Source organism: Tetrao urogallus (assembly GCF_951394365.1).
Source record: "Tetrao urogallus genome assembly, chromosome: Z".
Taxonomy (NCBI): Eukaryota; Metazoa; Chordata; class Aves; order Galliformes; family Phasianidae; genus Tetrao; species Tetrao urogallus.
Window position 1 is genome coordinate 1,785,756 of NC_136816.1, and position 12,564 is coordinate 1,798,319.

The 12,564-nt window shown below is 37.4% G+C and overlaps 1 protein-coding gene across 1 annotated transcript in view; it reads right to left on the minus strand.

Moving 5' to 3' along the window:
* The window catches only part of BDP1 (BDP1 general transcription factor IIIB subunit), a gene marked incomplete at both ends in the record, with an annotated part of 59,902 nt that overhangs the window by 29,931 nt on the left and 17,407 nt on the right, over positions 1-12,564 (minus strand). The window contains 11 exons of the mRNA XM_079548835.1: positions 271-427; positions 978-1,054; positions 1,730-1,874; positions 3,861-3,937; positions 5,690-5,849; positions 7,321-7,495; positions 7,824-8,108; positions 9,533-9,676; positions 10,671-10,725; positions 11,308-11,402; positions 12,386-12,519. Coding sequence (XP_079404961.1) covers positions 271-427; positions 978-1,054; positions 1,730-1,874; positions 3,861-3,937; positions 5,690-5,849; positions 7,321-7,495; positions 7,824-8,108; positions 9,533-9,676; positions 10,671-10,725; positions 11,308-11,402; positions 12,386-12,519 — 1,504 coding nt within the window. The remainder of the gene's footprint in view (positions 1-270; positions 428-977; positions 1,055-1,729; positions 1,875-3,860; positions 3,938-5,689; positions 5,850-7,320; positions 7,496-7,823; positions 8,109-9,532; positions 9,677-10,670; positions 10,726-11,307; positions 11,403-12,385; positions 12,520-12,564) is intronic.

Below are 12,564 nucleotides of genomic sequence, written 5' to 3' on the forward strand. Positions count from 1 at the left end.
ATGCAGTATCACATAGCCAGAAAAGTGCTGTAAAATCTAGTTCAAAAAGCCAAAGATGTGTTTGCTGCATGGCATGAGAGACCGACATCTAACATTTGTGCAACAAGCATTCACCTAAGCTGAGATCTCTACACAACATCATAGAAGCAGTGATGGTTAAGTAAGTGCTAATTCCTGGTCACACTCAGGAAATAAAAAGAGAACGTTGCTGTTGCATCCAACAGTTTTTTAACTAACGTGTTATTTCCAGTTATCTTACATTATCAATACCTTTTCAGTTTCTTCCTTAGACTCTGGATGGGACATCTTATCATTTTCTGTGTTGTTTTCATGCTCTTTTCTTCCAGATGCCCTTGTAAGATTAGGCTTAAATCTCTGTCGATTTCCTCTAATTCTTGCTACTGCAAACACAGTTTTCTCAGGCTCTCTGCACAGAGGATTCACAATGATGACATTTACTCCATAATATTCAAGCCAAATGTCCAACAACTCATACAGCTTTCTACACTTGGGAGTCAATATTACATTGAGTTACCTTTGGAAACATTTGCACACACTTTTGCAAGTTCTTTCATGTAAGTACCAAACATTGTTTAGTATTTAGAGCATGGAAACTCCATTCATCTGGATGTTGAAAATATATGAAGTAATCACACTGGTGAGGACTGTGTGCCATTGCTGCTTCTCCAAGCATCAGAAACAGCTGGCAGATGGGCTGTGGGCAAAGCCATTGTTATCACTTCCCCCTCCCTCCCAAATTCCAAGCTGTACTTCATAGTAGTACTAACCACAGTTTCCCAGAAAAAACACATATCTTCTACTGCAGAACCATTACTGGAATCATCCATGAAAATTCCAGTCAAATCTTAAGATCCATATTAATTATTAGCGTTGTGGTTTTTCTAACAGCATTATGCAAAACAAATTAACAATTACAGACAGTTAGTGATGACTAGAAAAGCAATCTCAATACTTACTCAGAAGGAGTACCCAAATCCATGCTTTCTGCTTCTGTGATTTCACTTCTGTTTCTGCCACTGTCTTCCTCAGAGCACTAGAATTAAGGCAAATGTTGCAGTTTAACTCCAGTGGGCAGCTAGGCACAACACAGACTCTTGCTCTCTTCCCTCCCAGAGGTATGGAGGGGAAGAGATTCAGAAGAGCAAAAGTTAGCTAATTCATGGGTTGACATGAAGGCAATTTCTTAATAAAAAGAAAAATTAAACAAAAGGAAAGAACCAAGGAATGCAAAATACAATTGTTTACCACCACAGTCAGTTCCTCTGCAATGGCAGCCTTAGCAAACTCACAGCCTTCCAGCACTACTTGGTATAACTGTCTGGTGACTTGGTATTATCTGTCCTGGTTCTGTTCCTTCCCAGCTTCTTAGGCACATCCAGCCTCCTTGCTGACAGCACAGTACGAGAAATGGATAAGACCTTGGCTCTGTACAAGCAGTGCTCAACAGCAACTGAAACATCTGTGTGCTACCCACACTGTCGTCATTATGAAACCAAAACACAGCACTACTTGGGCCATTATCTACAACATTAATCCTATCTTGACAAAAGCAAGCACAGCATGAAATGTTACTCTTGGGTGAGTGCACAGATACCTCAGAGGCAGTTTTCACAACACTACATATTACACAGTAGCTTATACAGAGGATAAGCATTGACCAGAACTGATACAAGTCCCTAGCGTATTAAGAAAAATTCTTCCTCCTGACCTTTTCAGCAGTATTCACAAGTTTTGGAGAGGAAGTCTCAGCCTCCATTTTCTCATGGTTTACTGCTTCTTTCTTACCAGATAACTTCATTATATTGGGTTTAGGTTTTTGCAAGCGCCTCCTCTCTGCTGGCTTTTCAGTTTTCCTTAAGACATAAGAAGAGGTAGTTCATGTTATTACTAGAGAGAACCAGGCACTGATGCATCAGTTTCCAAAAAGATAAGCTCAAATAACCCAGCAGTTTTGTGTTTTTGTTGCCCTCTTTCTAAAATAAAAAATATTAAAAATTAAATTGTTACTTATATACATTAACTATATCATATATTTTTGAAGGCTACTCCAAGAGTAACACCTCCTGTTTTATTGTGTTGGCCCACTGTGTCAGAAACTGATGTTGGTAGAATGGCTCTGGAGGCTGAACCTTCCTGCCACTTCCCATGCCATTTTATTGCCACGTGAAAGATGGCAGCAGAGGGGCAGTCTGGCAGAATGGTGTCTGACACAGAAAAGCAGATGAAGCAGAGGTCTGGAACTGAATTCCTCCATGCGGAGAAAAATAGCACCCACTGACATCCATCAATGTTTGATGAACGTTTATGGAGACCACCCAGCGGACATGGGCACAGGGCACAGTGTGGTTGTGGATGGATGGTGCTTTTCAGCAGTGGTGATAGTGACAGTGGATCACCTCTGCAGATTTCTACAAGCATGGCAAGCAAGCGCTAGTTCATTGCTGCTGAAAATGTACAGCTAATGGCAGTAGCTATGCTGAAAAAATAGTGCTTCGTAGCTGAGAATTTGTTCTATCAAATAGTGTTATCATTGTTCACTTTTTATCCACTGTTGTTTCCATGAAAATAAATAGGAGGTATTACTTTCAGAGCAGCCTTTGTGTATGCAGTCCATGACAAGTAATTCATCTTAACTCAATGTAGCCCAGACAAGCCAAAATGTTGGGCACCCACAGAACACCCCTTTGGGCAGTTCAGGTCAGTTGTCTTGGTTCTGTCCCCTCCCAGCTTCTTGTGTCCTCCCAGCCCCTTCACTGGCAGGACAGCATGAAAAGCTAAGAAGCTGAAACATTCTTGGCTCTGTGCAGCACTATTTAGCAACAACAAAAACATCAGTGTTATCAACACTGTTTTTCCTCCTAAAGTCAAAGCACGGCATCATACCAGACACCATGAAGAAAATCAATTCTGTCCCAGATGGAACCAGGATAGGCATACCGGTAATCAATTTCTTTATCCCTAACCACCACAACAGAGGCTTAAGATTTAGACACAACTTGCCAGAGCCCTAAATATTACTGATAATCTTCAGACTGTTTACTGCTATCTTTTCTTATATTCTTCTCAGCACAGGAAAGATAAAACTGACATTCTTTACCATGATGTTGAGCTGCCCTTCAGAAAGGCAATGACAGAAGGGCAAAACTTGAATATTTAAAAGGGCTGTTAAGTTACCATGATTTCGTAGACCAGCTCTTAACCAACTTTAAAGAATTATATCATACACACGCTGGTAGATTATTAAGCCTCTGATCACATAAAATGGAAATTTTAGACACAGTTGTTTAAACACCACTGTTCAGTTACAGAAATAAAAGTAAGAAATAGTTAAAAGCTTAGCTTGACAATGGACTGCAATCATGACAGACAGCAGGGAAAGGTGCATCTCAACTTAAACTCTTGCACTGAATTCCAGAGAGCAACATCTTCCAGTTAGGAGGGTCTGAACACATCACACACATGATGTACATAACAAATACTCTATGATGGCCCTATTTCATATTCAAAGAATACAGTGAAGCTCTTTATAAGATCAACTTTCAGAACAAAGGTTCACTCACAAAATAGAAACACTTCTTCAGAGAAATCTCACTGTTGCTGACTGTAGAGGGACTAGCTCTCTATAAGCTCTGTTAAGCCTTCTTTGTAGTATATATTCAATACCACATATGTCTTAGTTGAAGCATTAATCAGCCCTCAGCAATCAAAATTTCTATCAAAAATACTTTCTTAAATACAAAAATAGTCATCTAGTCCAGCCTACACAGCTGAAATGGAAATATAGCCAAATGAAGGTTTAGCTCCAGTAACCCATGAGGTAAAAAAAAATAACTACTTACATTAGTTGAGACTGAGAATCACTTTCTGATGCATTCTGCTTTTCCTCTGGTTTATGTAAACCACATGTGTCTGCGTTCTAAGTAAGATTTTAAAAGTATTTTAGAAATCAAGAAATAAGCATGCAAGAACTCTGCTATAAGGTAAGAACAGGCAGAAACACGAAGAAAATCAGTTTGTTTTCTTAACTGAATGAAGCTGATAACAGATTCTTTGGGCAGTAACAGTTAGGATTAGCCTCCAGGTCTAGTTTTTAAATCAGTTTCTTACATAACACTGGTGGTAACTCTGAAAATGAAAAAAAAATGAGACAACAGCAAACTAATCACAGCTACAATAAAGTTTCCATGGAGGCTATCTACCGAATTAAAATAAAAGCCTATTCTCTAATTGATTCACTTCTTTAATTATATTGATAAAATTGCATTCTACACCACTAGTTGGCTATTTCTAATTTTTAAAGAAAATCTGCCACAGCAGGCCAACACAACAAGAATTTTCCTTAAAGACCTTTTGAAATAGTCTATTCTGTGGAGTACTCACCATTTTCTCATGTCAAAAAGCCACAGTTAATCAGCCAAAGAGTTTGGTTATTCTGGCTGCTAAGGCCACTATGATAAGCTGATGTATGCAGAGCTCATTCATTGAATGAACAAACATACATTTTTCAGTTCATTTATGTTTATAAATTATTCCAACTACAATGCATCATGATACTGCATCATTCCAACACTTCCAACTACAGGCATTTAGACTTTGTGAAGGCTGAAAGTAATTAATTTTCCACTCAGATGAAGCCATTGTTTCAGTAAATAGAATCTAAAAGGTGAAAACAGAAATTATTTGCTCACCACTTCAGGGAGATGCTAAGACTTAGAATTTCCTAATCTTTCACTGTAGAGCTTAGCTGTAAGATACTTCTTTGTCTTAAAAAGTGATTTATTTAAAAAGTGATTTAAAAGTAATTTATTCCCAAAAACAAGTTTTCAAACCGTATATTAATTTCCAAAAATGATGTAATGGTGCAAGGACAGAATTATGACCAGGGGAAACAGCCTACGTAAGCTGAAATGTAAGATAAGCACTCTTTATCCTGAATCTACTGCTGAAGAGAGGAAAAATGATATTATAAAATAATAGTTTAGCCTTCAGGCATTAGACTTAAAACAATCCAAAGAATGCACTTTTATATTATGTGAATTAAAGTTAGGAAGTTTCAGTGTGCTGCTGCAGACCTGAAAAGGCTACTAAATATGAAATCACGAGCATAAGGTCTATGAAAGAAGCTACATGAAATCTCAAGAAGTTTCTAAGCTGCTGGATCCGATTAGAATGTATCTGAACAAGACAACTCAATCTTGTTTCAGTTTGTTCTATGTTTCCTGGAATATCTCAAACCAGCCAGGATCAGCAAGCAAAAGTTTACTCAGGTTTCTGTTCTGAGGCATCAGAAACAACCCTACGCTCATCCTGCTCAGATTCCAACATTCTTTGTTAAGCATGGAGCAGAAAAAACTGGCTCCAAGGCAACGTGTCATGTTTCATTACTGATATTGCATTGCCTCAATTTTGAATAAATAACCTGTTCAGCTTTATAAATTGCCTGTGAGATAAGGCAGTGTAACAGCCCATTAAAGCTAATGAAAACTGGTAATATTTAGATTTTGGAAGTATCTCAGGTTTCTTGCCTTTTTTTTGCATCTAATGGCAAAACAAGGCTACAAGAAACCCCACACAATCAAAGAATAGCTTTGATCTACACAAATATTTTGAGTAATAATGAGGAAGTTTTAAATAAAGCAGAAAAGCACAAAAAAAACCCCCAACATACTGTTGTTTCTCTAGCTTCTTCAAGTTGTCTGTCTTTGCTTCTACTTCTTGAAACTGGACGCTCTGAAAGCTGAATTTCCTGTGATGTATCACCTGTGATATCCAGGCTTCCTAGTTTAGTAGCTTCTGATGCTAGTTTAACATCACTGCTATCTTGAAAGCTGAAATCGATAAAAGCACACACAAACAATAATGCTGTACTTTAATTAAAATCCACTGTTGTTTACAGTCAGATCAAATTGCACATATAAAATTTAGATTTATATTAGTAAGGAATTTTGACTTTAAATGATTATGTATAAAACAATCTGACAAATTTTAGTGACGTTTCCATGATCTAAGCTGCTAAAGTAGAAAAGTTGCTTTAACACCTGATTTTAAAACTTCCCTTGAGCGTTCCAGACTAAGTAGTCTTAATAACAGGCTTTACTGATGGCAACATTGCAGAGATATAATTGTTACTTATCTTAGAATCATAGAATCATAGAATCACTAAGGTTGGAAAAGACCTAAAAGATCACCCAGTCCAACCGTTCACCTATTCCCAATAGCTCCTACTAAACCATGTCCCTCAACGCAACATCCAGTCTTTCCTTGAACACCCCCAGGGTCGGTGATTCCACCACCTCCCTGGGCAGTCCATTCCAGTGCCTGACCACCCTTTCTGAAAAGTAATACTTCCTCATGTCCAGCCTGAATTTCCCCTGGCGTAGCTTGAAACCATTCCCCCTGGTCCTATCACTAATGACACGAGAGAAGAGGCCGACCCCCAGCTCACTACAACCTCCCTTCAGGAAGTTATAGAGAGCAATGAGGTCTCCCCTGAGCCTCCTCTTCTCCAGGCTGAACATTCCCAGCTCCTTCAGCCTCTCCTCATATGGCCTGTGCTCCAGACCCCTCACCAGCTTCGTTGCCCTTCTTTGAACACGCTCCAGGGCCTCAATATCTTTCTTGCAGTGAGGGGCCCAAAACTGGACACAGTACTCGAGGTGCGGCCTGACGAGTGCTGAATATAGGGGAACAATCTTCTGTAACTATGCTGAGTTCAAGGACAAGTACTGTTCTTTCATATACTTCCAAAGGGGAATTAAAGCACATAAAAGTTTCTGGGAAACTGTATGAAATAACATTTAAGACGTTAATATACAGAGCAAGCAACATACAAAATTATCAATCAGTCCTGACATCTTCATAATCACTTCATATATAAAAAACTTTCAAGCAGAAGAAGCTTAACAAAACAGTTATTAGCTTTCTAGTCAAATACCCAACACTGAAACAAAAAGTCTGCCTCTCTTCCCAAAGTCCATAGATGAAAATTCCAAGGGTAAAGCAATGTTACCTAACAACATTACCAAGCAGTGCTTTGTGATATATTGGTAGTCAGGATAAGTGACCTGCCTTCATAAATAGCCATACATAGCCCCAACTCTCCTTTTAAAACAGGGGAATACTGGGGCAGTATTAGGGCAGAAAAAATATTAACACTGTAAATAAAAAGCAAATTACTGAAACCAAAAACCTGTCCATTTTCTGCCACTCCATGTGATGGCAAAAACAAATAAATGAAACTAATGTTAAAAGTTTAAATCACTTTTTTTTTCTTCCTAAGCGTTCCATTGCAAACATTACCTGCGTAAGCTGAAATCACTTTCTCTCTCTGTTTTGTCCATTGATAAAAAGGAGAGTGATCTCTCCTCCTCTTTAGCAGGTAGATCATCTTGTTCTTCTTCAATAACACTGCCCAGGTCTTCTCTGCAGACAGTATGACCAGTAGCGTTTGTATCATTGACCGTTTTTTTTCCTGCTGATAAATAAGAATTAAATCAATCTGGACATTCTGCACATCAGCTTAAAATTCCAGCTTTTGCATCCTAGCTAGAGTGAAGCAAGTGTTTACTTAGGAGGAAAAAAAATCCCAGCAGAACATGTCTCCTAGGTATTACATTTTAAGAGAACTGTTTCCAGCTACAACAAAATACAACATCTAGATTTAGGACAAAAGTTGACTTTGAAGATCACTCTTCTACAACCTTTCAAGGCAGATCAGTGATACGAAATAAAAAACTCAGTTTTCATTTCTAAGCTTGCATGTATTTACAAAAAAATTACATGTGAACATTTTTGCCTCTTACTTTTCTTAGATGATTTCCCTTCCTCAGGGACTTCCGAAGGGACAGCCAACTCTTCTGGATGGTTTTCCACTTCCTGTTCAGGATCATCTTTTCTCTTCCTTTTTCTTTTTTTATTCACCAACGCTGCCTCTAATGAAACTTGTTCTTCTGCCTCTTCAGAAGCCCCCAGCGATTCCTTATTCTCCTTCTCAGCTGTCACAGTATCTGCTTCTGTTTCTGCATCAGAAATTCTAGCTTCCTGAAGATCATCTTGGTTATCTGCAGTTTCTGTGTTGGCAACTTTTGCTGTTTACATAATAGGGCTCCAATTACTATTCTGGCAGAGTATTAAGAGTCATAAATTTAGAAGATAATCCCACTAGCATTATCTTTTGAATCCATACATCAGTGTCAGTATACTGCAAGAAAACAAGGAAGCTTCAGCACTAAACACAAACATGTTCTGCGCCTGGGACCGCAGTTAGACCAGCATAAACTGACAAAAGCATGCAATTATCAAATGTTCTTGTTCTATAATTTTTATTGGATTATGCAGCCATTTGTGGGCCCAGTAAAAACAGGCATTGCTAATCCTAAAAAGAAGTCTTCTATCTCTGCAGAAAGAGATAGTCATGGTTGCAGAAATTACATCAGGAAGATGTAATTTTGATCGATAGATGCATTCTTATTTTACATAAGAAAGCTTAAAATAATTATCTGGCTAATAATTCATAACATAAGCTCTCTTCTGGACTTAATGCATTTCTAAAACTCTACTTCCTTCATTTTCCAGAATGTTTTGTGATGATATTGAATTTATGTGGAACATCCGACAACCACCAAACACTCCTTCCCTGTTCTTTTTATTACTCTTATATTTGTTACCCTCCAAGTAATTAAAAATGCAGGAGAAACAGAAAAGCACATTCACATTGCTTAACATGATGTACATTAAACACACTATTAAAGTCTGGCAACACCATTTCGACATACAACTTTAAGCCCACTTAAAGGGTCTTTTCCTCAGTCAAATCTGAAATGAGTGAGATAGAACAACAGCTGTGTCAATTTTAAGAATTAAATTGACACTCTGCTTCTTGGCTAGCATCCCCTGAAAAGAGTTGCTCTTTTTTTTTTATAAGGAAATAGGCTGTTAGGAAACAAACATTCAAAAAACCCCACAAAATTTCTGAAATGGTGTCAGAAATTTTTATTTTAGGCAGATTTATGAAAGGACCTGTCACAGTTAATGAAATAATAAGATGCTATACATTTAGCAACTATTGCCACTATCACATTTATCTTTTTTTTTTTTTTTAAACAGCAGCAGGAAATTCATTAGCAAATCACTGAGATTCTAATTAAATTAGAACACTTATTTTAGAATATCAGTGTTTCAAATAACAGAGGCCCACTCAGTGTGGTCTCACAATTCCGTTCATAGAAAATGTGCCTTAAGAAACGGGCTGCTACCAATTATTAGGATAGGACACAAAAAAATGGCCTTAACCTGCACAGGAGATGTTTAGATTGGAAGGTCTTTTCCAACCTCAACGATTCTCTCACTGCTGTATCAAGAAACTCTATCTAAAGAAGAATTTAACTATGAAGCCAGGATTTTCTCACTGTGTCTAGAACAGGGAAGACAGAAATTCTCTACAGGATTTTACTTCTGCTGGCAATATCTTACTAACCATTGGCCTGTGCTCTCATAAGTTCTTTTGAAATACCTTTTGTCTTCTTCTTAGGCCTCAGTGGCTTCTTTTCCTTCGGCTTCTGGCTCTTAACAGTCTTCTGCCTCCTCTTTTCCTCATCTGCCAAGACCTTCTCAAGAAGCTGGGCAAACAATTCAAAATCAAAGGGCCGCTTTTCTTCTTTCAGATTAAAGCAATAAAATAGTTAAAAAAAAAATAAAAAAAATCAAAGGTGAGAATTTTTTTTCTCCTTCGTAAAATAGTCATTAATACATTACGATAACAAAAAGCACAAACAAATTTACATAACAAAAAGGTTATGTGAATTTACATAGAGAATCCCTTATCAAATTCTGCATCGCTTGAGAAAGAACAAGAGGTGACAAAAATTATTAGGTAGCTTGGTTTTTAAAAACAGATAGTGAAACGGTTACAGTACTTATCACAGTATCATACAATGCATTAACATCATGTAGGGAAACTGTCAGGTCACAGCTTGAACTGGTGATTGAGTACCTGGAGAAGGGCTGTAGATGGCCTAGAGATCATAGACAAGTTGTTTGCACATTGTTTCCCCATGTGAGCAGAAGAGGCTGATCCAGGGTGGAGCCCCCTTGGGCTCATATAAGCATCAGCTACAGAAGGGAGGGCACCTCTTGGACCTGGGCTGCTTCCTGGGAAGCCAGTATAGTGCTGTATAGCTAAAAAGCCCCTTCACCAGCTGGGTAAGATCTGCTCTTCCTTCTGTTTACAACTGTTGGCCTCCCTGCAAATGCTTTGCCTGGCATCACCAAGAACCTGTCAGAAGCTATTTTGCTTCTCTGTGAGCAGAATACATGCTAATTCAGGACTTATATCTCCCACTGAAATAACACACAAAAGATTTAAAGATTCTCAAAACAGTTTACAAGTAGTAACTCTGCTAAATAGGACCAGAATGATTAACTGAATATATATGGAAAATGCATATTAATGTAAAATGTTAAATATATAGAAAAGCAAGAAATCAAAGACTTTACTGTCAGCCAAACAAAAAACCTAAGACTTTTCAGCTTCTAAACTCAGCTATGACCAATCTTAGTCACAGTTAACTTAAGCAGAGCAAAAAATGACAATGAAAGAAGATAATTGCTAGTTAACTGACTCACAGAAAAGCGGGGTACGCTTTACTTACTGAAAGCTTTGTCTATCCTCCATCCATTTGCTTTTTCTTCACGTTTAAACTTGTTCTAAAAAAAAAAATTGCCTTTTTCAGTAAGGAAGAAGTGCTGTGCCATATCTAGTTGCACAACAGATCAATATGAGCCTTCTTCAATGCAAGAAAATTTTCTACAAGCCAAAGTTGTAAACACTTGCAAGCACGCTGACAGAACACAGTTTGCCATCTGTTTTTAAATGTCAAAACTATGTTTGTTTTTACTGTCACCAACACATATCATCGCTCAGTTTCTGATTCTTTTCAACATCTTTTTTCTTATTTCTAATTCAGATAGAGTTTGAAATACTAGAGGTTTTCCCAGACAAATACAAAGAAAGGCACCACAAAAAAGTCTCAGTTGTGCTCATCAGTATTTGCAGTCAAAATAAAATCAAGGCAAACTGTGCTCAGATATGTTAGATTCAGAAAATATTCTGTTCAGAATTCATGTCAGTATATTAATAATTGAGATTCCTATCTCCTGAAACATTTATTAAAATAATTTCTACAGAGCCAATGATCAATACCAATAGGAATCATAGTAACACAAAAATAGGAAACAAAAAACTGAAACAAGATGCTTAGATGTTGGATTCAGTGTTTTAACATCTACCTTAATTTCTGCTCTGGCTCTGTGAGGAAACAATCGTCCAATCAAGGAGAAGTCTGTTCCAACCATACTGATAGCTAAAAAGAACATGTCTGTTTCTGGGGAAAAAAAAAAAGATGCATAGCTATACATACACATAACTGAGCATATTTAAGGCAATCACCTTCTTGTTACCTAAAATACAAACATCTTTAAAACTTACAACAACCAGATAGATAATTTTTAGGTTATCTACAGAGACCACAAGTTCAGCTGAGCTAGCATAAGTGTTATTTTACTGAAGCATATCTAATAACATTTGTTACACCAACTATTAACAGAAGGAATTGTCTAATCTATTATAAAACTGCAGAATATGAAATATGTTCTGTAGATAACTAGAAAAAGTTAACTGATTTCAAAATGCCAGTCATTACTTTTATTATGAATACAACCTCAAACAGGAGCCAGGCAAATAATACCTGAAACTCATTGTTACTATTCCTTGTAAACAGGGTAATAGCACATTCCAAGAGCAGCACAGTATATTCTGAAGCTAAATTTTCCATATGAAGTTATTTAAAAATATATAATTATAAGAAGTCTTGCACAGTGCTGTCAGCCATGATCAGTATATAACAGAGCTAGTTATAACAAAAAAAAGAAACCAAACACAAAAACATAGCTTCTGTATGCATTAGAAACAGACATTCAGAAACAGCTTTATCTTTATTTCCATTTGTGCTGGAAGAACCAAGTAGAGGAACTGTTGAGAAAGGCTACCTGGTTCATACTGAGCTCAGATATCTCGATAACCAAAGCCAAAACCACCCATCCGAAAAAGGCAAGCGTTTCCATGGCATCTAAACTTCCATAACAGAAAAAGTCATGAGTATCCTTCAGAATTCACTGGATTTCTTTAAACTTGCCTATTTTCACAGACAACATCAGAGCTCTGCTTTTTTTAAAGAACTTAGGTGTGGAATGTCAGACTTAAGCTGATCCATAAACTTCACTGGGAATGAAATTTGTTAAGCATAAAGCACCGGTGGAAAACAGATCTTCCTGCTGATGCAAAACATGAAACCAAAAGTATACTTACCTTTATTTGACCATGGTTTGGTATAAAAGCTTTTCCTGAAGCTGGAATATGTAGTTGTAGAACCACGTTCAAAGATGGGATCATTTTCTTCTACAACACAGGGACCTTTTGTTCTCAGAACTTCTACAGTTAAACTACAAAAGCAATGACAAAAGACACTTACCTGGCAACACTGCTAG